The sequence below is a fragment of the Rhinolophus hipposideros genome (genome assembly GCF_964194185.1).
Source record: "Rhinolophus hipposideros genome assembly, chromosome: 20".
Taxonomy (NCBI): domain Eukaryota; kingdom Metazoa; phylum Chordata; class Mammalia; order Chiroptera; family Rhinolophidae; genus Rhinolophus; species Rhinolophus hipposideros.
The window spans coordinates 14027377-14052289 of record NC_138066.1 but is presented as its reverse complement, the minus strand read 5'-3'; the positions used below and the strand labels follow the sequence as shown (position 1 = coordinate 14052289).

The 24913-nt window shown below is 57.7% G+C and overlaps 2 protein-coding genes across 3 annotated transcripts; both read right to left on the bottom strand.

Moving 5' to 3' along the window:
* Nucleotides 1-873: 873 nt before the first annotated feature.
* Nucleotides 874-23769, bottom strand: CLUH (clustered mitochondria homolog). Of its 2 annotated transcripts, none has more exons than XM_081027636.1 (26): nt 21026-23769; nt 14085-14287; nt 13087-13258; nt 11982-12125; nt 11701-11825; nt 11449-11603; nt 11245-11370; nt 10806-10953; nt 10502-10594; nt 8997-9691; nt 8073-8296; nt 7773-7877; nt 7539-7639; nt 6547-6699; nt 6392-6454; nt 6044-6288; nt 5747-5831; nt 5437-5590; nt 5217-5356; nt 4322-4402; nt 4117-4242; nt 3908-4029; nt 3531-3624; nt 3307-3441; nt 3154-3227; nt 874-2375 (listed from the first exon to the last, which is right to left on the bottom strand). In XM_081027636.1, the coding sequence occupies exons 1-26, from the start codon at nt 21123-21125 to the stop codon at nt 2189-2191; spliced, it is 4050 nt and encodes a 1349-aa protein (XP_080883762.1). In that variant the 5' UTR covers nt 21126-23769; the 3' UTR covers nt 874-2188. The 2 variants fall into 2 exon arrangements, with proteins under 2 accessions (XP_080883762.1, XP_080883763.1); XM_081027637.1 differs by having other exon boundaries at nt 7773-7874.
* LOC308489246 (uncharacterized protein) lies at nt 16841-17428 on the bottom strand (the record flags this gene model as incomplete). Its single annotated transcript, XM_081030141.1, has 1 exon — nt 16841-17428. One exon carries the CDS (start codon nt 17426-17428, stop codon nt 16841-16843), a length of 588 nt encoding a protein of 195 aa, XP_080886267.1.
* Nucleotides 23770-24913: the final 1144 nt, after the last annotated feature.

Here is a 24913-nt window from a genome sequence, read left to right as displayed (position 1 = left end):
GGGTACGTATGTCCGGTCACCAAGGACGACCACTTTAAAGAAAACCTCGAGGTCAGGGATGTTTTTATCCAGTTGGCTCAGGAAAACTAACACATTAGGGTTGAAATACCCGAGACACAAAGAACGCTGCCAGTATTCCAAAAAGCATTCACATGTGCGTGAGGCTCAGGGCAGGGATGGCCAAGCAGCAGCCACCAACTGAGACGCCCCCTCTTCTCAGACAGGCTTCCTCACCCCCATTCCCACTTCCTAGGCCCTGCCCCCAAGCTGGCCTAGGTGGCCCCACTTCCCCTTCTCACTAGATCTCCAGTCTTCCTAGCCCTAAATCTTACCCCAGGATGGCAAATTTTAGACACTCCTCCATTCTCCTAAAACTCCTAGTCTTCGTGGGTGTGCTGCCCAATCCTTCAGACTCAAAGGCACAAGGACAGAGGCCCAGTGTTTGGTGACTTATCAGGCCAGCATGCGCAGGGCATGGGCCCCCACCTGGTAAGCACCCTTCACTCCACTGGCCTTTGCTCCAGCCTCCACCACAATGGAGCGAGTCTCCTGTGACCGCCAGGTGAGGTTCATCTACGTGCCACTCTCACGCGTCTAGCGACTGGCAGCAGGGAAACCCGTGCTGGGTGCCTGTGACCCCAACCCTTGTCCTCCCTCTTAAATGACATGAGGACAGCCTTGAATTTGATCACATTTAAACACATTCATGGGTTTTTAAGTCTTTTACTAATAGGTTGGTGCAAAAGCAATTGTGGTTTTTGCAATTATTTTTAACCTCTTAAACCGCAGTTACTTTTGCACCCACCTGATAACATTTCCGGCAACAGGCCCAGGTTCACGACACCGACACAAAACACACAGGAGAGGCTGGGGCAGCAGGTTTCAAAAACTCACTTTATTCCAATGTGAAATGAAGACGTGATGGTTTAAAAACAAGAAAAAGTTCTTGATCAGCTGTGGGGATGCTTTGCTTGCTAGCTCACGCCCACTCCCTTTGAAACAAGGTGTTTGGACAGACCATACCCATAAGCAGCTTCCCCCTAGGCAGAGGCCCCAGCCGGGGAACAGCTCCCTCAAGCTCACAAGGGTGGCAACCTTCCTCGCCGTCAGGGCCCCAACAGCAGGTACAGAGAAGCAGCATAGGCAGCGGGAGAGGGAGCAGCCGGAGGGGCCTGTGGGGCCACCACCTTCCATGCTGGCCCCCACTTGCCACCCCAGAGCCACTCGCTGTTGAAGGTGCTTGTGTGGCAAGAACCAGGGAGGGAGCTGGGTTCCACGAATAATGACAACTACTCCTGTATCAGGTAACTTCCCCCCAGGATCCATGATTCAGTCCTGGTTCCTTTAGGCCTTTGCCCTACTCATTCCCACTGTGCGTTAGGCAGCTCAGGTTAAAATGGGGAGAAGGATACATTCAGACTGTAGCCCCCAAGGTACCCCCAGCTGGGGAGGAGGGAGCGGGGAGGCAGACAGGTGGGGCTGGGCACAGCGGCGTCTGAGGAACCACCACTGCCAAGCCCCCCTAGGCTTTCCCCTCCCCAAGCACAGCCAGGCCAGGCCCAACCATGATTAATAAAGCCGCTGCAGCTCTCATCTTGCCACAGAGCTAAAGTGCACCCCAGCCCTCCAGCCCTGCCACAGAGCTCTGGCTCCCCATCCCATTTCAGGATTCAGAAAAGCTCCCCTCATTTTGGCTTCAAACCTGGACTTTAAGCCAAGTTGGGCCCAGGGGTAGTGGCAGCAGAAGCAGCAGCCATGTCAAACATACAAATGACCTGAGAAATCGCATCTGCACGTCACCCACTCCGATCTGACTCGGGCTATGTACAAGTTAGGATGGACGGATCAAGACGCTCACGGGCACGGACACACTCGCACACACCTGCTGGAGGATGGGGGGCCTGAGGGGCACCCACCCCCAGCTGGGAACTGAGGCCCACACACTCCATTCACGTGTCTTCAATTAGGCTTCTGCATCATATATTCATTGAGCCAGTGCAAAAACATCTCTCGGGGTGCAGGCAGGCCAGGGTCCCAGGAGGATGCTGGGGGGTGGGTTTGGGGTTGGAAACGTGGGAGAAGAGGGACTTGCTTCCTCTCCCGATCTGCAGGGCGTGCCCCCTTCTCCTGAAGTCTGGGTCACTGGGTAACGGGGCGGCTGACTGACTGTCCGTCTGTCTCTCCCTTTCTACCCCTGCAAGCTTGGGGAAGGAGGGTCCTTGGCAGCCTGCAGGTGAGAGGCCGCATCCTCTGGGGCCGCCGCCGGCTCAGGCTCGGTGGCCATGGGCTCCTCAGCCTTATCCCTGCTTTTGCTGGCCTCCTGGAGCTGGTGCCGCCGCGCCACCTCAGCTTTCAGGTTCTCCAAGTCTTTTTGGCTGAGTAGAAGGATGGGATGAAGGGTGGGTGTCAGAGCAGGCCTGGGCCCTCCGCCACCTTACTGGCTTTGCTCCACTTAAACATGGGACACGATCAGGCTCTGTGCTGTTTGGTGCGAGGCCTACGTGGAACAAGTGCTCCCCTTGACTCCCCAAAGCAGGAAGGCCCCCTAGTGCTGAAAAAGGAAGAACTCATGCACTTGACAGAGCCCTCAGGTAGGGCCTGGCTCCCGATCAGTCTTTACACCCAGTGCAAACCCGCTGCTCTGTGTGGTCGCTCCCATGGCAGATTGCACACAGAAAACGGGAGTGGGGCGGCTGAGTGACACGCAGAAGATCCTCTGTAAACACCCTAGCCTCTGGCTGACCAAAGCCACGTCCGAGGACGGACACAAGGCCGAGGGGCTCACAATGGCAGCACTGTTTGTAAGAGCCGCACCGGAGTCCCAGGGTCCGGTTTTAAGGCACATCCCTACCCTGGAACAGCGGGAAGCCAAAGAAAGAATGAAGCCAAGATGTAGAAAGCGAAGAAAAACGGCTCTATGAGCATGGTTTGCTACAACTTTGTTTAAAAGAAGAGGGAGGAGAAAAAAGATTACAGAGACAAGTTTGCTCGACGACGCCGAGTATTTCCGGAAGGAGGCACAAACAACTTCTCACCCCTGGCTGTACTTTCCCCCACTGAGCTACGACAATGGATTATACATTTTAAAACCCAAAGAAACGAAAGGCCAACTAACTTCCCCGTGGGGGTGGGGGGCAGGTGGAGGAGCCTCACCTGAGTGGAATGAAGAGGATACCGTTGATGACGTTGAGCTGTTCCAAGACACTGGCCATGCTGGGGGCTGTGAACTGAGGGGGACAGGGAGGATGAGCACCGTGCAGGCGCCGGGAGGCTGGGGCGGGGCCCGTAGCTCCGTCCTGATTGTACCTTGAGGGGTGGGATGTTGGCGCTGGAGCCGTTGCGGTAGATCTCGTTCATGGTGCGCTGCAGGGCCACGGCCTGCTGGGTCAGGCACTTGAGGTACTCGGAGCTCTCCTTGGTCTTCTCATGGTCCTCGCCCAGCTACAGGGGCGAGAGCCGCGCAGGCAGGAAGGGATCAGGGCTGCCCGAGGCACAGGCCCAGTTGCACCCCCATCCCCGCCGCAGCCCACCTGGGTCTTATAGATGGTGTAGCCTTCCTTCTCGTGCTGCAGGGCTGACCGGAACTCGGCTTTGCTCTCATAGACCCGGGCAACAAGGTGGTGGCTGCAGAAGCATGGCATGGGGGGCAAAGCAGGGACGTGAGGAAGCTGGGCAGTGGGGCCCTGACTAATGGGGGGATGCGGACTAACCTAGATCCCGCTCCGCGATCTATGCAAGGGGAACCAACAAGCCCAGACTCAGAGCAGGGATGGAAGTTGAGAGATTTCCTCAGGAGCCCGACAGGACAGAGCACTGAGTCCCGTGCCCACCCTCAAACCCAGGGCTTCCTGGGACCCTGTCCCCATGGCCCTGGGCCTCCCGGCCCCCTCACCCGGCACAGCCTCACCTGAGGGCCACCTTGAGGGACTTGGGCCCATGGTATTTGGTGCTGACCGCCAGCGCATTCTCCAGGAAGCGCAGTGAGAGGTCATATTCCATCACCCCGTGCAGCACCAGCCCAATGTTGTTCTGGGGGCAGTAGGGAGGGCCCTGGTCAGCTCCTGCTCCCCCGGAAGCAGAGGCTCCCTCGTCCCGTCGCCCCTCCCCAGCACTCACGTCCAGCAGCGCCATCTCAGGGTGGTCTTCCCCGAACACGAGCAGTGTGAGGTAGCGAGCGCGGTACAGCAGGCTCAGGGCCGTGGACAGCTGGCTGCTGGCGAAGCAGTACAGGGCCAGGTGCATCTGCAGGGGCAGCCATGTCAGGCCAGCACGGCCGTGGGCCCCACCCACCTGTGCAGCCTCTACCCAGACGGCCACTCACATATTCCTGAATGGTGTTGGGGTGCTCGATGCCCATCACTCGCTCACTCATCAGCACAGCCTTCTGCTGGTTACTCAGGGCCTGGAGAGGTGGGAGGTTGTCATTCCGGGGTGAGTCTGCCTGGCTCTGAACTCGCAAGCCCCTACAGCAGCTTGGCCTTGTCCCCTGGGGCTGCACTTTCTATTTTTCTCTTTGCACAAGGCAGTAAAGGAGTCAAAATTCAGCTGTTGTGACCATGCAAGTCTCCACCCCACACTCAGGCTGTTTCATCTTTTTAAAAATCTCGTCTTAAACCTTTTCTCCCCCTTATAAAAATCTGTGTAAATACATATACACAAATCTAAAATTGTGCTAAAAATAAAGTATTAATAATTTTTTAAAAACACACCTAGATAAGTCTCTGTGACCGCAGGGGAGTGGGGAGCCTAAGTGTGCCTGCCCCATGAAACAGCCTCTTTAAGCCCTGGGGGTTGACAGGACAGATGAATGCCACCAGGCCACACACACACTGCTTAAAGAACGAGCAGGGACACTCCTAAGAGCTTCAAAGGGTGCTCACACAGTACTAGTCTCAGAATTTATCCTGCCCGGCGTCCGTCCCTGTGAAGGGAGGCCCAGCCATCACTCCCACTTTGTCACCACAGCTCCCCCAAGGACACAGCTATTGAGTGGGGGACATGGGGGGAGAAAGCCCAGACAGAACAAGTGGCTCCCGGGGTCCCCTGGTCTCTGCCGGCACCTCCCTGTCTCACTGGCCCCGCCTGGTGAGTAGCACCCAAAGGAGCTCGGACAGGGGCTCCACCCCCACAGGCCTGTACTCCCACTTCCTGCAGCTCCCTCTCTCGCCAGCCCCCAGGCCTCTGCTGACATAACCCAGACGGTACGCAAGTCCCACCTCGGCGTAGTCACCCATAATGTAGTGGAGACGGGCCAGAAGGCGCAAGCAGGCGCAGATCTCCACGTGCATGGCTCCATACACGTTGTTAAACAGGTTCAGGGCCTCATTGATGAGCTCGCAGCCCTCCTTCAGGAAGCCTGCAGGGCAACCCCAAGGTGGCGAGGTCAGGCTCAGGCCAGGGGGCCCCCCGTCCCGCCGGCTGCAGCTGGCCACGCACCCTGCTGTACTTTGGCCTGTCCGCTCTGGAAGAAGTGAAAGGCGTCCGAGGCCTTGGGGTTGACGTGCTTGACCACGGGGAAGATGTTGAGCACGTCCTCCTCAGTGAAGGCGGGTTTGTGGCGGCTGTCAAAGCTGTACTCCTTCAGCAGGATCTGGGGACACAGCCGACGCCCACATACGCACAGGCAGCCTCCACCCCAGGCGCACATGGCCAGCACCTCCCAACCCACCACCACGTGAGGAGCGAGCCCCCACCTGGCTCAGTGGACTTGGCGGGCACTGGAGCACGGGAAGGACGCTTTGCCCACCTGGATTCCGGTTTTCAAGGAGATCTCCCGCAGCAGTGTTATCTTCTGCAGACCGTACGTCTCTACAACCTGGTCCACGCTCTCACTGGGGGAGAAGAGAAAGGCGGGACTAAGAGCCCAGCGCCCACCTCTGCCCTTTTCAATAGCTGCTGCACCCCCTCGCCCCAAGCCCAGGGACCCTCCCGGCCACCCTCGCCCTCCAGCCAGGACTGACGGCTCCCATCCCTTCTCTCCTGTTCGGCCCCTTGGGTTGTCAGAGGACCCCCTTGCTTGCCATGCCCCTGGCGTGTCACGCACCACTCAAGGCTGAAGTCAAAGTAGTTCTTGGCCTCCTGGCAGATGTTCTTCCAGAGCTCCTGGGGGGTCATGACGGCCCAGGCGGTGTTATCTGCCGCTCCTGGAGGCCGGTTTTTCCTCCTTCTATTCCTCTTCTTGGAGACCAGCTCGTCGGCAGGCAGGTGGGCCACAGGGTTGGGGTAGGAGCTCAGGAAGCAGTTCAGGAAGTGGCTGATGGCGGCTGAGAGGCCCGAGAGCTCGACTCCCTGAGAGGGAGGTTTGGACCAAAGTCATGAGGGCCCTCGGGCCCCAACCCAGGGCTCTTCCTGAGACTGCACCCTAACCGGCCTGGGGAGGGAGCGGTGGTACCTGTAAGTACGTCTTGAAGATGTGCTTGGCAGAGCGGGTGATGAGTTCTCCAATGCCAATTTTCTACAAAGGTTCAAAGAGGGAAGCTGTGGTCAGCCCCAGGCCTCCAGCCCGCCGCACCGTCTCATAGTCCCCCGCCACCGGGCAACACTCACGTAGATGTGGTCCAGCTGGTCCCGAGCTGGGCTCCGGAGCACCAGGTCCAGCACCTTGCCCAGGTAGCGCATGTTGATGCCACGCTGGCGCATAACCTCGGACAGCGTGGCCCCATCCATGGGCAGCACCACGTGGTCTGTGCAGTCCTTCACCTGTGGGCTGTAGCAGGTCAGGCCCCCAGCCCAGGCCCTCTGCCTCCTCCTGTCCCGTTCTTCCCAGGGGAGCTCACACTATCCTGACGCCCACCCAACAAGAAAGCAGGGGACGAAGACCCCAGCTACCAGTTTGGAAGAGGGGAGGAGACAAAGCAGCAACGAGGACATGAGAACGTGTCCCTCAGCCTTCCACACAAACCAAGGAAAACAGGGGTGACTGCCTATCTGATGGGGAAGCAGGGACGAGGGAGTCCCACAGGTGAACTGAGAAACACCCAACGGGCAGCACAGGCTCCCCTCTGACCAGGCGAGGAGCAGAGGTGACCACTCGGGCCAAAGCTTCACACTACCCGTGCCGAGCATTGGAAGGGTTGGGCAGGGGGCCCGGGCAGCTGGCAGAGCAGGCTCGGCTCAAAGATCTGAGATAAGCATGCCACCTGACCACAGGGCTGTCTTAGTAGGGAGCAAACACCCCAACATCCACAGGGACTACATACAAAGCCCATGAGGGTGAAAAGGGCAGGACCCCCCAACTTTACTCCCAGATGACCCCCTGCCCTGTCAGCTGTCCGTCACGCAGGGGCTTAGAGGACAGACCCCCAGCCACCAGCCCACATGGAGAGCACGGCAGAGCAGAGCCTACGCCTAATGCCTCCCTTGGTCTCTCTGGGTCAGCCCCCCTCTGCACCACGGGGTGGAGCACTTTGCCCCGCCTGCATCAAAGCTCAGCAGGTCTCAGAAGTCACTCCTGTCAAGGTGCCACAAGCCTCCGGAGTCGGAGATGGCTGAGGTGTCAAGGCCTGTAACAGCCCCCCACCCTGTGGCCCCTCCCTCACCAAGCCGGGGATCTGGCAGGAGAGCAGGAAGGCAGCGGCATCTTTCAGCAGCTGCTTCTGGTCCCGAACTTCCTCCTGGCAGGACTCGGGGAAGCGAACCCCTGTGAGTGGGACAGCAGAGGCTTGAGCTAGGCAAAAGGAGGCGGGGGCGGGTGGCGAGACAGATGCCAGCACGCAGCTGGGTGGCCCCAAGGTGGCCCTGCGGTGCGCTGCCCGCCCTGCCCCACCACCTGCCTGGTGAGAAGATGTCAGGGTTGAAGCGGACATCGAAGGCCGTGCTGCTGATGGAGCCGACTGCCTTGCATGCGTTGCGGATCACCTCCCGGCTCCGCGGGTCTGCTGTGGAGACACGGCCCGCTGGGAGGTGGCCGCACTCTGCCATCGGCAGAGCCCAGCTGCTCCGAGCCTCCCCCCAGCTCCTCGCAAACACATCTGCCTGCCTCCCTTGGGGCTGGGTCGGGAGCCACCCCTCGCTGCTAAGATAGGCCTGGGGCTCCCCTCCAGCCCCGCCCCGGGCATCCACAGCAGCCCCACCTGCCCCGTCGTCTGAGGCGATGGTCTCTGCCAGCTCCTTCACCCTGGCTAGGCCACTAGCATTGCTGCCCTCCTCCTCACTTCCCGCCTCAGATCCCAGAGGGTCTTCAGGCTTGGACTCCGAGGAGGGCAGGCTGCCATTTTCCAGTGAGGTTGGGTTCTCTATCTTGCTGGCTTTCTGCTGCATCAGCTGCAGGGCAGCCAGCTTCATGAAGAGAAGGTACCTAGAGATGGGGATGGGAAAGGGGTGTGTGGCAGCTTCACTGGCCTAGAAGCTTTCTGCTGGCTGCGGGGACCAGAGCCAGGCCCCGGGCTCTGGGCTTGCTGGGGGTGACGAATGTTGGGCTGGACATCCTGCTGGCATGGGAACATCCCACCCAGCGTGCGAGTGCCAATGCATACATGCACGCGCCAACCCAGCAATCCTACCAGGTGGCAGCAGGTCACAGCAAAAACAGATCTTCCCAGACAGGAAGAGAACAGCTGGGGTGCAGGTAGGGGAATGGCTCACCATGCAGGCCAGGGCTCTCGGGACGGACAGGAACCCCAAAGGCATTGTGAGAGGGAGAATTATTCAGGTGTAGGACACCTGACGTGGCTACCACCTCAGCACGAAATGCCAGCAGCAGCGACCCCCTGGCCGTCCTCCCGGGCCCTGGCACTGGGACTTTCAATAACACCCTCACAGGTATTTCCACATGCGCCTTAAGGGAAGAGCACTGCTTTGGCTGAGAGCCCGTGGTCTCGCTGCTCGCTAGTTTTTGACCAACAGAAAGCTCCTAGATGTCCCTGTGGGAGCGTGGCGTCACAGTGGGTGAGACTGGGACCGCGTCTGTAACGACTGTGGCCACCGTCCAAAGCTGCTCCCGTCAGGGTAAGGCCCAGAGCCCCCACCGGCTGGGTGCTGCCGGCCTCGGCCCTCACCTGTGCTCCACGAAGGCGTCCACCAGCTCCTGGCGCAGGCAGCAGAGCTTGTGGCGGTGGGTGCGGGGGAAGCCGGCCCGGGTGCACTCCTCCGGCAGCCGCTCGCCGGGCACGGGCAGGAAGTTGAGGTCCGGGGGGAAGGTGCGCAGCAGGTCCAGGATGTAGTGGCGCCCGTCGTTGCCAATGATGCCCTTGCACTCCACGGAGGAGCAGAGCTCCACCTCCTCGTCGCGGTCGTTGAGCACGCGGTGCCTCAGGATCTTGAGGGGCCGGCTCGTGCGTTCCAGCAGCTCCAGGTACCGCGGGTGCGACACCACCGTCTTGCCGAAGTCGATGGAGCCGTAGATGACGCTCTGCTCCTGGTCCCGCTCCAGGATGCCGGGGATGATGGACTGCGCCGTGACGCGGTAGCCGCGGTAATCCACCACCACGGTGCCCAGCGTGTACAGCCCCTCCACGTCCACGGCGTTGTAGGTGCGCACGCCGTTCAAGTCGTTGGCGGGCGCCACGTAGGCGGCCACGTCCCCGCCAAAATCCTTGTAGTGGTCGCGGACGTCGAAGCCCAGGCTGAAGAAAATGTTGTTCCAGATGAACATCTGCATCTTGGTCTCCTCGCTGGGGTTGATGGCCATCACATTGCCGTCGATGACCGCCATGGCGCCCCGCGTGGCCGCCGCTGTGAAATCACTGTGCACCTGGGGGGACAACGGGGGGCGGTGAGGGGCCCGCCCAGCGCAGCCTCGGGTCTCCGTCCTGCCTGGCCGCACTCTCCCGACCGGGAGGCAAGCAGGCCGCCTCGGGGGCGTGTCCTCACACGTGGAAAAGGGCATGAGAAGCCCCTTTTATGAAAAAACTTATCACTTACACTCAGACATGGCAGGGCTCAGTGATTAACAAACAAGGAGTGAAGGGCTGGTGCAGGTGTGGGATCCACCAATTAATTGCCAGGTAAACTTGGACAGGTCACCTCTCGGACCATTTTCTCATCTATAAAGCACTGACGATACAAGTATGGGCCTTAAAAAGTGTCCAAGAGGGGACAGGACAATGCCTATGGAACACCCCACAGCCCCTGGCAAAGTTAGTATCCAAAACATTCAGACCTTTTTATCATCTCTAAGCGCTAAGATGAAGGCGGATTTTAAATTTAACTTGTTTTTTAAAAGCACTACTTTTTCCTCATGTCTCTTATCTCAACAAAAGTACTCATAACATCACAGTAGGGCATGTATGCCCAGGCAAGGGCCCGACGGTGCTCAGTGGAGGGCGGGAACCTGGAACGGCCCTTGCCACTCAGCCTACATTGCAGGCAGGTCCCAGCCCTGCCTATGGACTCCAAGTCTCAGGCACCAGGAACAGGAGTAGGGGCAGTCTGCCAAGAGGTGGCGGCTAGCTTCAAGTCCCGCAGGGTGCAGCACCCTGACAGCCCGTCCCGGCTTCCCTTCTGTCCAGAAGAAAACCAGCCAGCAGGGGGCAGGTGGTCAGGCACCAGGGGATGTGGGCACCTTGAATATGGCTCTTTCTCGCAGCAGCCGCTCAGGCAGGTTCTTGCGGGGCAGTTCCCTTGTCGTCTGCAGCTCCTCGTTCCAGTCCCGGGTCTGCAGGGGGACCAGGGAGGGAGACACCCGCTCAGGCTGTGCCCCACGACCTGCTGTGCTCTGGGCAGTCCCTTCCTCCGCCTCCCCATGGACAGCCCCACGGGCTCCTACGTGAAAACAACAAGACGAGGAGATGGAGCCCCCAGGGAGGTGCACCCTCAGAGGGAACGGGAAGGAGGAGCCCAGGGTGGCAGGCCCAGGCCACAGGCACCTGTCCAGGAATGTGCTCCTCGTAACCCAGCCTCGAGGTGTAGGCGTCCTCTGCACGCACACAGTCCATGGCGTGCTCTGCTTGGGGGGCTGTCCAGCTATACACCTGGAACGGGGTGGCGATCCTCTCGAATGGGTGGCGCTGGACTCTATGGCGGACAGAGGAGGGGAGATGGGGAGGCCTGCCTAGCTCAGAGCCCCGCCCTGGGCCTCTTCTTCTCTGAGGTCCCCAACAGCTCCGGTGTCTCCCCACCCCCCCGGAAAGCCTGACAGAAGCAAACGGGCACCTCTCCTACAACTGCTATCTCAGTGCCTGGTTGACAACTCCCCAAAGGGAGGGCACAGCTTCTTAGGGTAGAAGCACTAGCGTTCAGGCTAGTTCACCCCATTCCGCCACGGGACATGAGGCAAGGGGCAGAGAGAGAGAGCCAAGGCACTACCTTTTCTTCTGCAGCACGGCAAAGTTTTTTTTGAAAGTCGGGCTGATCTGGTTGAGCAGCTCCACCAGGGAATGGCTGAGGAAGCGGGGGCTGGCGGGCTTGGGGTTGAAATGATATGCTGTAGACCTGCAGAGAGGGTGGTCATTGCACAAGGCTCCCCACAGGACGCCCACGGGCCTGGAACAGGCTTGCACAAGGACTCACTGGTTCAGGTAAAAGCCCCGCGTGGATGCAGTAATGCTGACTTGCCGGTCCTCAGCTGTGATTACAAACAGGTACATGAGGTCCCCGTGCATCTTACGGTTCCCAGGGGGTGGGTTCCAGCCGCTCATGGTGAGCACTTTCAGGCACTGCAAGGGCTGCGGGAACGGGCACGCATGAGTGGGCCGGGCCTCCTAGTGTGGCGGTCCCCTCCCAACCAGACACCTGCTCGCAGCTCTGCTCTGGGAATCCCACCTTCCAGTCACGGTTCTGGGGCTGCAGGGGACACAGTGGCCGCTCCCGGCTCCCTGGAAGGATGTACTCAGGCGGCGTGCAGTCAATAGGGTCCATCTCCAAGCCCTTCTTCCGCTTCCCGCTGTCTGAGGGACCCGAGGCTAGTGGTCAGCACAGGACTACCCACGGGCCAACAAACTCCCTGCCTAAACTGGCCCCAGTCTGGGTGCCTCCAGCCCCAGCCCCTCCACGCGGGACGGCCTGGCCCCTCTGCCCAAGCCCAGCCACAATGCCTCGTGCACCTCCCAGGTCGCCATCGGTAAAGACACTCAGGAAGGACAAGGAGTTGCAGTCCACCCCGTTGAAGGCATCGGATGGGTCCAGGCTCTTGAGCAGGTCTCGGACGTGGCGCACGTGGATACGCGCCTCACGCACGGTGTATGGCTCTGTCAGGAGGGAAGTGACAGGTGTTGCAGGGCTCTGTTCCCTGCAACAACCCTCCCAGCACAGACAGGTCTGCCACGGTGCGACCATGGATCTTCTCGATTTTCAATTTTAGGCTTCCATTGGCAAATTCCATTATGAACACGTAAGCTCAAGTTCTGGTTTTAACACACACACCTACCTGCTGGTGGGCAGGGATCCTTGATTGCAAAGAACCTTTTGCCAAAGGGCACAAGAAATGCCTCTGGAAGCACACAGGCCTCAGCTTGTCCACAAAGCCCCCTGCTCTGTTCACAAGTGTCACGAGTGAGCAGGCCTGCAGAGCCGCGGGGCCGCCACAGCCTGTCCTGTTCTCCCAGGGCAGCTTGCGTCCAGGGCTGGCCTGAGAACCTAACAGGACCCGAACTACCACACTGCCCCCTAATACGTGTGTCATGAAATGCTAATGGGGGCTCTTGTGGTGGAGAAGGGGGTCTATGATCAAGCAAGTCTGGGCTCAGTTGGGTTACATTTTTTTCACATTTCCTTGTAAGTCAACACATTGGGAACCTCGAAGCCACTTCTGTCCAGGGGACCCAAGTTCACGAAAGCTTTATTTTACAACTACACCGGCGTGACCACACCAGCTGATCGCTCCACACTGGGCCTGACTTCCCTACTCAAAGAGTTGTGAGACTAGTTTCCATAAGAGATCTAACTTTTATCTCTACAGGACTTGATTGGACCAATTTCAAGCCTTTGCTTGGTATTGTTTTTATTTTTTAAATCACAACTCGTATTGAACCCATGAAGTTAAAAGGGGCACAGGTGACAACCTGAGCAGCAGACCTGTGCTCCAATCCTCCCCCTCAGTTTGGTACCACTGAGCCTCCACGTACTATGACCAGCTAGGGGGGTTGGAGTGCCACCTGGCCCTGCCTCTATGTGCCCTCCCTTGGCAGGCCGCCCAACTTGCGGACAGACCTTCTACCACCCGCAGCACTGAGCCTTCCTGCAGCCCCTCCACACTGCGCAGCTCTGAGAAGTGGTCCAGCATGTTGCCATCCAGATGCAGTGAGAAGCAGGTGCGGTGACATGTGTCTTCACGGTCCATGAGCACCTGGTGGATCTCCTGTACCATCTCCTGGGGGGACACCTGCCAGGGAGAAGGCCCCGACCACCCTGGTGAGGCTTTCCCCAGCCCAAAGTACCCAGTTTCCCACTTTTTGGATTCTAAATTGCAGGCCCTGTATATGTGTACATATACACATATATGTATGTATATGTATATGTATACATGCCTATCTACACCTGTGTGTGTGAGTGCAGAGTATACACACATGTCTGCACGACAAGAGTCTTGCCCCAGTACCCTCAGGCCTAAACTATTTCTGCAGACCAAGAGCAAGCCCTGAGCAGAGCAGCAGGAAATGTAAGAATGGGGGAAAGAAAACAATCCTGCCTTCTCCCTTGCCCGATGCTGAGGTCCCCAGGGCACATGGCTTCCCCGCTCCAGAAGGGGTGCTCTGGGGCCCAAGCATGTGGGTACAAAAGACATAAGAGAGCACTACCTCATTCCCCAATGAGTTACCAGTCTGTAAGACCCCTGAGTTGGCTCTGCTCTTGGAGACCACCCAATACTATTCTCCTCTCAGCAAATGGTAAAGCCACAGCCAGAGAGGTGACTTCCCTGAGAGTACAAAGCAGAGGGCTGAGGAGCTCTGGACACCACCCCCCCCCCCCCAGCCACCACCATACCTCTCCCCAAACAGGGCTGGCAGTCCCAGCAGGGAGCTGTCCCCTAGCAATGGGACAATGACCTGAACCTGGAATCCCACATTCACCATGCTAGCTGAGTAACCTGGGGCAAGGCACAGGACCCTCGGTTTCCTGCCTATCACATGGGAGCAGGATGAGTACAGGCAAGGGCTGGCTTCACCCTTGTCCTCCCAAAGAGGCTTGGGCCTTGGTCCCCATCCCACCTGCAGGGAGAAGGGCTCAATCCCGGGGGCCAGGATCTTCACAGAAAAGCCCGTGTCCTGAATGACAATGACTTCCTGTCCAGTGGTCTCTTCTCCCGGCTCAGCCTCATCCAGCCCATTTTCCCGGGGCAGTTCGGAGGACCCCTCTTCCTTTTTCAGGCTCTCTGGGCAGTCCCCATTCAGTAGCATGACTGATGGCAGCTCTGCGGGTGACAAGAAAGCAATGAGTAAGATGGGTCTGGCTGGTCAGGTGGGCCGTTCGCCTCATCCACCGGGGTGGGCACCTGCCTGTCCTCCCAACACTCAGCCCTACCCCAGATTCCAGTCCCCTTCACCCTGGGCACAAAACTTCTCTCCGTCCTGCCACCTGCAGGCCACAGCCAGAGCCCTTCCACTTCTAGGGCTCTCCCTTCCCATTCACTCTTCCCATTCAGCTTTTATCTGAGCGTGCCACCCAAACCATTTTCCTCAGAGTCACCAATGCCACTCTAAGGGCCAAACCCAAGGGTCTTCTTTGCCTTAATGTGTCCCACTTCTCAGCAGCGTCCCCTCTCTGCTATTCCTCCTCCTCGTCCCTGATGGACACTGTTGCTCTTATTCCTCGTTCTCCCGCTCCAGCCTCTCCCAGCAGTCTGAGCTGTCAGTGTCCCTCTCCTCCTTCTCATCTCGCCCTCTCCCGTGGCATCAAATACCCTCACGCATCACAGCTCACATGGCGGGTCCAGGCCTGCTCAAGCTTTTCAATATGTGGCATCACCAAAGACATCTTGTCAGCTTGGGATTCACAAACCGGTCCCCGCTCTGTGAATGTACCACACCCCGATCTAGTCACCCAACCTAATCTCCACTGGTCCCAGGACCAGGACTCGACAGCCACAGCCCCGGTACAGGCCATTTCCCCTATTTCAAGAGCACCACCTAGAACCTTCTGATACTCCCCACTGCTCACACGATCCAAGTTTCTCAGGCCAACACTCTCAGGCACCAACCTGAAGTCCCTCTCAGCTCCTGCCAGCTCTCCCTGTCAAGGTGTAGCCACACCACACTACTCGAAAGCCTGATGACAGGCCATACATCTTCCCTTCCACCTGTGCTTTTGTTTGTTCTGTCCCCAATGTCACATTTCCTCGGGCAAACACCTCCTCATCCTTCAAGGCCTAGGTGAAGTAAATCCTCTTCTCTAAAGCCTGCCCAGACAACCCTATGGCAGAATTACGACCTCCCACTGTCCCCAGAGCCGTGGTCACCACCTCCCAGAACACTGGACTGCTGCATTCTGGGTGGCTGCGCATACCAGCAGCTCTGCTTTCCCCCTCTTGCCTGTGCACAACAGAAAGGCACTGACTTAATGAATTAATTACTGTAAATACATAGTGAACAGCACCTAACACACACGCTGTGGAGAAAGGGGGAGCGGGTGACAAAACCTTTCATTTCTACTCAGACACTAAGGGGAACAAAGGAGAGCCCCCTCGCTCCCTTGGGGAGCAGAGGACCTGCTCACAGAAACCCTCCAGCAAAACCCAGGCCTGCCTTCGTGCCCATTTGGCCCACAGAGCTTTCCGACCCAAGGTCTGCCTGGCAACCAAACTGGCCCCTTCCTTGCCTGGGAGTTCCAGACAGGTCTGCTCACCCGCTCTGCTCCAGACCCCATTCCATCCCACCCTTTTCCCTACTTTTCCCTACACGGCCGTTCCAAGTGGGGCTGCAGTACATTTCCCCAGAGCTGTATGGGCCCTATCTAGACCCATCAGAAACACGGAGCGAGGGCCTTGGGAAAGGAGATAAGCCCAGCACAGAAGGGCACACCAGGGGGACATGGAGAGAAGCCACTCCCTCCTTCCTGGGTCCCCTCAACTTAGTGATAAACAGGACTGCCAGGAGCTCAGATACAGTCTCCTCCTCCTTCCCCCAAATAAGGACGTCCGAGGCCCAGAAAAGTTCAGAGCCTTGCCCAAGGTCAAGAGTCAAGAGTGGACCCTGGATTCTTGTGCCAGCGCGTCACCCTGCCCTCCATCCTGGCCACTGTGGACCTTCACTGACCATCATCCCCCAATCCCCATGCCCAGCGACCTTCTCCAAACCAGAAGGGAAACTACTGAGAACCACAAGGACGTACAAGGACCTCTCCTTCCAGGGAGCCCACAGCCCCTAGAAAGTAAGCAACCAGACACAGAGGGAGAACCTGGCCAACCCTATGACAAGCCAACAGAGGGACAGGAGGGCGGGGAGAAGGGCGGTGGTTGGTCTGCTTTTAAAGGCAGAAAGAGGGAGGGCAGATACGAGGAGGCACTTCCCCCAATCGGGTCTTTGAGAAAAGCTTTGTGGCTGCAGAGCCCCTGGGATAAGGGAAGATGCAGGAAGGGGCCCCCACCCAATACGGAGCAGCAGCTTTGAGATCTGAGATCCTACAGCGCAAAGTCAGGGACCTGACCCAGACAGGCAGACTGTACTCCCTGAGTCGGGCTGGGGAGGGCAAGAAGGGCAGGCAAGACAAGGCAAGGGGGGGACACAGTTCCCACTCCCCCTTTGGCAGTCCAGGGAGCCTGCCCAGAAGGCACCTGGCACCAGGTTCCCACCCCAGGGGGTACCCAATCCCCTATCACATTTCAAAGGAATGTGGCTGGTTCCCATGGGCCTCCACTCCCCAGGACAGCCTGCCCTGCCCCTCCTCCTTCCTCTTAGGGGACCCTGAAGGTCTCCCTAACACTGGATTAAGACCAAATGATCTCCCCACAAGAAGCTGGCCACCTGGCTCACTGCCCCCACAGCCCACCTGGTCTAGTCAGCGGACGCCCTCTCCTTGGCTCTGGAGTCTCTCCACCGCCATCACAGCAAGGCAGGCAGCTCTCCGGCTCAGGCCCGGCACTGCTTGTGTCCCCCATTCCGGCCTCTGCCACTACCCTTGCCCCCATGCAGCTGGTCAGCCCAGGGCTGGAGTTCTGGCTGGCTTCGGGTTTCACTGGGGCCAGGCCTGCCGGGGCGGCCCCAGGAAGGGCACACTCCCCCTGACTCGCATCTTGCTCAAGGTCGGCCAGAAGGACAGCTGTGGGCCAGGAGGCCCTGGTGGCTCCAGGACCCCAGGTGGAGCTGCCATCAGCACTCAGATCCACCTTCCTATACTCCCCAGAAAGGGAGTCACTGCTGATAAAGCTGTTAGAGGGGCAGGAAAAGCCAGCGTTTGGGGGACCTAGGCCCTTCAGGATCGAGGACCCCGGGGACTGGCTGGCAGGGGCAGGGTCCAGCAAGGGGGTCCTCTCCTCAGCGCCAGCCCCAGTGGGGGTGGGCAGAACTGCTTCAGCCATCTGCCGGCAACAACTGGTGCAGACCCAGACCCAGGCCATGAGGTGGCCGCCCCGTCCACCAGTCCCAGACGCTAAGCACCCTGCCTGCCTCCTGGGTCAAGGTGCTGGCTGGGGCCTCTGGCTCATGCTGCCCCCTGCAGGTGACCTGGCAGCTCTCCCTTTCCAGAGAGTCACTGGTTCTGGTGGGAGGGGGGATGGGCCACCAGAGGACAACTGCACCCGTGCCCCAGGCCTCCAACTCCACCAAGAAGCTGGCAGGCTCTGCCTTCCCTTCCCAGCAGCCCCTGCTCTGCCAGGAGAAAACCAACTCTCTCCCCCCGGGGGGGAAACAGAGCTGGCAGCAAGAGGCTGAAGGCTGTTCGGCTGTGGAGAAGGAACATGCCCAGCCTCGCCAGGGCGCCTTCCCAGGGCACTCTGACTTGTTGCCAGGGCCCAGCCAAGACTGCTCCGGCATCCATACTAACCAGGGTGGGTGCGGGGAGCCAGGTTCACTCCAGACCCCCTCCCTTCCAATCCAGTCCTGTCTCTTCCCAGGCAGCCCTGATGGCCCTGCACAGGCCAGGTTCTCCGCCTCCCCCAAAACCCCACCAAAGGTTGCAACTGCACATACCAGATGTTACTAAGGGCCAGGTCCTGGCAGAGCCCCTCCTACCTTCCCCTCCTCCCCAAATACACCCTAACCCTCTGAAGAAGGGGGTCGGGCAGGCAATGACCCGCGGAGCGGTGACAACCACCTTCCCTCCGGTCACCAGAAAGCCAGTGCTCACTCGGGGCCCATCCACAGCAGGTCCCTCAATCACTGCGACTAGCCCATCTCACCTGAGGAAACGGAGACTCCAGAAAGCTAGTAAGCAAGCTGCCCAAAGTCACAGAGGGAACAGGCAGCCAAGCCAGGTCAAGAAGAGACCGGGCCCATCAGATGCCTAAGCCCCTGCTCTGAGTGCCACTCCCCCAGGCTGGGGCGCCCCCAGGTACACAAGACACCCCCCCTTTTCCTCCAGGCCTCAGGACTCAGCCCAGCAGGCAAATCGATCTCCAGCCATAGGACTCCCTCCCCTGGCCTCTACACCCTGGGCTGGCACCCCCACCTCTCTTATCCCAGGGGGCATCCCTGAGCATTTGGGCTTTAGGGAAAGGGAAGTGGTCCTCTGCAGAATGGGAAGGGGTTTTCCAAACAGCAGTGCATATACACCCTTAGTTTTCATTGGTCAAATCAGCATGAAGAGACAACGCGTGGCCCTGCCCTGGCCTGGAAGCACAGGGACCCAATGGGCAGCAGAAAGGAGGAGTTAGAAACTTAGGCCATCCTGGGTGGCCTCTGTGTGCCTTCCCCAGCCTGGCATGGCCTTACTCAGTAGACGGTGCCAGAGCCGGGCCCCGCCCCAGCCGAGGCCTCAGCAGGTGAGGCTCCAGCAGGAAGTAAGGCCCCAAAAGGCACATGGCCCCATCCCAGGAACTCAGGCCTTCAAGGGAAAGGGGTGAAGGTAGACAAACAGCCTTAGGGAAGACTCCAGGATGCGGGCACCTGTTTGCCTTCCTCCTGTCCCCCAGGCCAGAAGCAGGCCTGCAGGGTCTGGGGACAGTCAGTACTCCTCAAGCTACTCTACCTACCCAAGAGAAGAGCTTTGGAATCCTGTCCGGGAGCTCCCCTACGCCCCCAAGCTCCTCCCCAGTCGGCCACCCCTTCTCAGCACTGGGCGCCAACTCCAAGGAGCCCTCCTCTAGGCAGAAGGAACTCGACACACCACTGTGAACTTGAAAAACCTGCCTGTTCTCTTAACCCCTAAAAGCAGCTTATTTCCAAGAAGGTAACTGACCCTTGCTCCCTCCACAGAAGAGGAGCACCTCTTCAGTGGGATTAGGGAGTCCTCCAGAGCTGGGTAAGAGACTACTGGGAGGCTCCATTAATGCCCCCTCCTACTTTGACTAGATTCAGGCTGGCTGTAATTCAAGTCCTACCTACACTAGCTTCCCAGAGAGGAAGGAGCCAATGCTCCACCTGCTAGTATGATCCCCGTTTCCCCAAAATGAACAGCTGTGCCACTCCCCTGCCCCAAGCTGCCCCAAGCAGAGCCTCCAGCACACAGCTGAGGAGGGGCTTCACTCAGGCCTCCAGAGAAGTCCTCCAACAGACTCTCCCCTCGTTAGCCCTCATGTTCTCAGCACGATCCCAACCAACATGCCTGTCGCAGCTTCCTCTTGGGACAGTCGGGGCAGCCTTGGCGTGCCTGCCTTGAGCTGGAGATCCGAATGCTCTCGACAGCCACATCGCTGTGTGACCTTGGCCAAGTCGCTTCATCTCTGCAGGTCTCTTTGCTAGAGAGGAAATCGGCCAGCCCCTCTTAACCTACCTCCTCTTATCTAGCATGCCCCCACCGATTCAGAGCCACATAGGGCAAAGCCTGCAAAGCTGGGGTCATCAGGATCTGTTGTTTTGCCCAAACCTTGGCCTTGTCTAGGCAATCAGCAAAGCTGCCGCCGTACCTATCCCCTACCACAAGGTAAACCCGCTGTGACAGGTGACAGGCTCAGAGAGCCTACCTAACACTTGCCCCATCCTGACTCACCAAAGCTGGGTGGGAAGTAGAACGACAATAACAAGTCCCTGTTGAGGAGGGTTGGGGGCAAGTGGGAGACAAGGCGCATTCTGCCCTCCCACGCCCACACAGGGCAGAGAGGGCCCAGTCCAGGCCTGGGGCTCTGCGAGGACTCAGACATGACACCGGATGGGCTAGGAAGCAGCTTCAGCCTCAAGGCCAGACTCTGAGGTGTGACGAAGGGACCCAAGAAGGCCCAGGAGAACTGGAGAGAAGCAGTCCCCACCAGAGAATGCTGCGGCCATTCCCAAAGCCACAGCCACACAGCCCCCGGGGGGAGAGCCGGCAGCTCCACTCCACACTGACGACCTTTGCCTTAAAAACAGCAACTCTGGGCTGACCCACTTTTCGCAATAAGGCGGGTTAATGATCAAGTTCTGGCACAAACACCTCCTCCTGCCAAGGAGGCTGGCTTTGGCCCCACACACAGGCAGACCCCAGGTGTGCCGACCGGGCTAACTGGCACCGGCAGAGGGCCGCGCCCGGAGACCTGGGGTTAAAGGCTGGCGTCCGGACGAACCAGCGAAGCCCCGTCACAGCACCCGCGGCGGAACTCGCGCGCCTCCCAAAGAACACGCCTGGGGAGTCCCAAGCGGCGCCTGACTCGCAGGGCTGCAGCCCGTGCACAAGGCACGCTTTTGGGATCCTGACGTGGACCGGAGCCTGAAGAGCAAGTGTCGGTGACCCCGGCCCGGAGAGCCAGTGCCCGCGAGCAGGGGGGGTGGGGCCGCCGATTCTGTCCGCGGCGGCGGCGCACCCCGAAACCGCGTGTGCGCGCACGTGTCTCCGCGATCTGGCGCGCGTGTGCCCGCCGCCGTTGCCCTCCTCGGGACCCCACGTGCGAAGCCCCGGTCGTAGCCGGGGGCGACAGTGAAGGTGACCTTCAGGGCGGGGGCGGCCCGGTGGAGGGCCCGGAGAGATGCGACCCCGCCCGGCGCGGAGGGAAGGCGGCGATCTCCGCGGATCCTCGAACCAAGCCGCCCGCTCGGCCCAGTCTGGCCTCCCCGCCCGGCTCCCCGCTGGCCCCGGCCCTGCTCACCGGCCGCGCCCGGCCGTCCCTTGCCACCAGCCTGCGAGTTGGGTTCCCGGGCGCTGTCGGCCGGGGCGGCCGCCGGCAGTTCGTCCGTTTTGATGACCATGACGGCGGGAGCCGGCGTCCGGCTCAGCTGTCCGCACCGCCCGCCACGCCACTAACCCAAGTGCCCTGCTAGCCGCGGCCGCTGCGGGAAGGACGGAGTCACCGGCCCACGTGGTGCGCGCTGTAACCTTTGACCCCACCATCGCGCCCCTGCCCCGCCCCTGCGCCCGGCCCGGCCCACGGCGGCTCGAGAGGGACAAAACGCGCCACGCCTCGCCGGCCGGTCACCAAAGCTGTGACGTTTTTGAACGTCTTAAAGGGAACGTACGCTGATTCCTGGGAGAGAGAAGCTTCGGGCCCCCTGGAGGGGCGGGGCTGCGGGAGGCGTACTTGCGGTTCGCTGCCCGTCGGGCGGGCACCTTGACCTTGAGTGGAGACTTTTCTAAGACTGCCACTGCCAACCGTCTCCTCCCCCAGTGTCCTCTTGTTTCCAGTTGCAAATCTGCCAAATGACCACGCGGTCTCTAATCTGCGATGTTAGCGTGACCCTCAGCTCCCTCCTCCCTAAGCTTGCCCTTTGCCGCCAAGGTGTAGCACTGGGGTGCCTGGCTTTTTGAGGAGGGGGTGGAGGATGGTCACTAGAGGCGGGAGTGGAGAATGGCAAATGGGGATGAAGGGTCAAAAATAAACCCACCACAGACTTTGTCCTGAGCCAGGGAGGACTTTGTCCTTCCTGCCAGCGGCCTCGACACCCCCACCAGATGAGTGAGTCCTCGTTTCCAGACTGGTACACGATCTCCATTATACAGAGGAGGAAGCTGAGACTCAGGTCGTACAGAGAACAAGAAGTACAGTTGGGTCAGGCTGAATCCACAGCCTGGAAGCTTAACAGTCGTTCAGATTTTCAGGTGGTAGGACTTGGTAGGGACTAAGAAGAAGTGAGGACAGAGAATGCTGCCCAGGTGACATTTTACCAGTGAATTGATGGGAATGGAGAGTGAGGACGGTCTTCCATGCACAGACCCAGGAAGCCATTGGGAAGCACTTAAGGCATATTCCTAACATTTTCCAGGATCTAATGGGAATTGAGAAGCTGAAGCTGCAGAGCTGGGCTGGGGCGGGCCCTAGGGCCTCATAAAAATTGCAAAGGAAAGTGTACTTTGTCCTGGAGTACAGGTGGTGGGAATGGAAGCCAGTGAAAAACTTTGAGCATTTAAGCAGGAGGAAGGGAAGTGAGAAATGCTCTGACTGCTGAGTGGGGGAGAAGGGGGACTGACCTAGACTAGAGGGAGATCAGTTAGGACTATTGGCTGGGAATAAAAGCAAGACCTGACTACTTGGTGTACATAAAAGGTAGGTAGCCAGGGTAGTGCATGAACCTAACACTAGACTGGATTGGAATCTGCACCACAACTTCCACCTGTCTCTTTTTGTAACCTTAAGCAAGTCTCTTGAGTTTCGCCTCACTGAATCTCAGCTGCTTCCTCTGTCAATAAAAACACCCATATGTATCTAGCCTCACTTAGCTGTTGGAAGGAGATGGTGGTATCACTTGTAAAAGCTCGGTGCTACAGAAAGATCAGAGATAAACAGGATCCAGTCCTTGCCAGGAAAAGTTTCAATTTGTTAGATGAAGTGAGATACACTCAGCAACTTCATGTACAAGGCTGCAGCATCAAGGCCTCTAAGGAAGGCTATTCTGAGTGTGTGGAGGAGGCAGTCAGGGAGGGCTTCTTGGAAGAGGCTGTTCTGAACTGCACTTTGAAGGGTAAAAAGGATTCTAATGAGCAAGTCAATGGAATCATATAAGCAGGCACAGAAAGAGTGACTCTGGGAATTTATTCACTCATTTAGTTGTTTTTTAAAAATATTTTAATTTTACTTAGAATTTTGAATAGGTAATAGATTCACATGGTTCAAACTTCGTAAAGTACAAAAAGGGTATACTTTACGAATACAAAGTATTCGTACATACTTTACCTAGTTTCCCTCCCCAGACCACCAATTCTTATATATTCTCCTAGAGATATTCTTTGCATATAAAATGCGTGTGTGTGTGTGTGTGTGTGTATACATATATACCCTTTGAGTTACACAAATGGTGACACACTGTACCTGCTATTCGTCACCCTGATTTTATAATTTAGCAATATAGTCTGGAGATTGTTACATATCACTACACAAAGAGCTTTCCTTATTACATTTCTTTTTAAATATTTTTTTTAAATTGGGGAATAGTGGTTTTTTCCAGGACCCATCAGCTCCAAGTCATTTTTTTTCAATCTAGTTGTAGAGGGTGCAGACTGGACCGTGTGGGAATTGAACCAGCGACGTTGGTGTTATGAGCACTGAGCTCTTAACCGACCGAGCCAACCATCCACCCCTCTCATTGCATTTTATGGCTGGATAATATTCTGTTCTGTGATTGTACCATAAATCTTTTAACCAGTCTCTTGATTGATGGGTTCTTAGTTTGTACTCATGAAACGCAAGGAATTTGGAGAATTGTACCAAGTCCAGTGTAGCTGAAGTTGGAAGCCTCCATGTTGGTAACATTACTCAGAACCAGAAGTATAGCTCAGGTTTAATTGGGGGATAGCAAGCCTGGGGACGAGGAGACAGACACAGAAAGTGTCACCCTCTGATCACTTTCTCTATAGTCAGGTGGTCTGACCTCTGATCACATATTAAACAGATTGTTTCTTGCTCTCAAGCGGCCTCTATCAATGTTGTTTTATCACAGTCTTAACAGCAACTACTCCCACCGCTTGGCCTGATTATTTCCACCATTGCCTGTACGTTGTGCTATGGTTAAGGTGACCATATAATTTAGCATCCAAACCAGGACACTTTTGAGAGTGAAAGCAAACTATCAATAATGACACTGGGACAAGGGGCATAAACCGAGACTGTCTTGGCCAAACTGGGGTGTCTGGTTCTCAGGGGGGGGTCTAGCTGCTAGACTGGGGGACTTCCGCAAGACAAGGCCCATACCTTATTTATCTGGGTATCCCCAGCATCTTCTCAGAGCCTGATGCATTATAGGCGTTTAATGTTGTTAGTTGAATGGATGACCGGGTGTAGCGAGTGCCAAGCAGTCCTTTTGCTAAGCAGGAGCGTTTCTAGCAGCCCAGCCTTCACCTTTGAGCTCCATCGTTATTTATAATATCTCGGCTTTCCTTGCAGATATCCTCTTTGTGTACACTGTGCTTTGACCTTTGTATCATAAGCTTCAGATCATTTCCACAATGCCTGGCTGAGACCTACCAGGCTGAGCCCTGGAAAAGCCTGGAAAAGCCCTTGGCCTTCCTCCCCCGTCCTTCTCAAGGTCAGGGGCTGTGAGTGCCTACGGGTCAGCCTGGGTGCTGGTGACTAAGTGGTCTCAGCAGCATTAGAAGCTATAACTTGACTTCCGTAGACCCCTTCCCCTTTTCCTAGCAGGCTCTTGTCACACAGTCCCCTTCTGCAGAGCTGTATGGGTGGCACTCCTGAGCACCTCAGTTTCCCCATCTTTAGGGCCCCTGGGTAAAGGTGCTAAGTAAATACAGAGGAAGGTTTATCAAGGCTGAGACCTAGCCTACATAATTAGCCTGCTTAAAACCTCCCACCTCCCTAATTATTGTTATGATGGATGTACCCACTCAGCTGGGCATTCCTATTTGCCTCCTCCTTTTCAGAATTCCCAAGGATAGCAGGCGGGTTCCCCCCTACCTCACTAACCTGACTGTAGGGACCTGTAAGAGAGGAAATGCTCCACGTTCCTCAATCCCAAACCTGTGTGTGCAGAACTTCCCGGAGGGAAGGGACGACAGTCTGCCGTGGGCCTCAGTCCTCCAATCTGTAAAATTA

Bases quoted from the DNA above. Each gene is read 5' to 3' on its own strand.
- CLUH (XM_081027636.1), bottom strand. From the start codon at position 21,125: ATGGTCATCAAAACGGACGAACTGCCGGCGGCCGCCCCGGCCGACAGC. The intron at 12,126-13,086 runs GTCTGTCCGCAA...CCCTCCTGACAG, and splicing joins AGTGCTGCGGGTGGTAGAAG to AGCCATACACCGTGCGTGAG. The intron at 3,228-3,306 runs GTACAATCAGGA...TGTCCCCCTCAG, and splicing joins CCAACATCCCACCCCTCAAG to TTCACAGCCCCCAGCATGGC.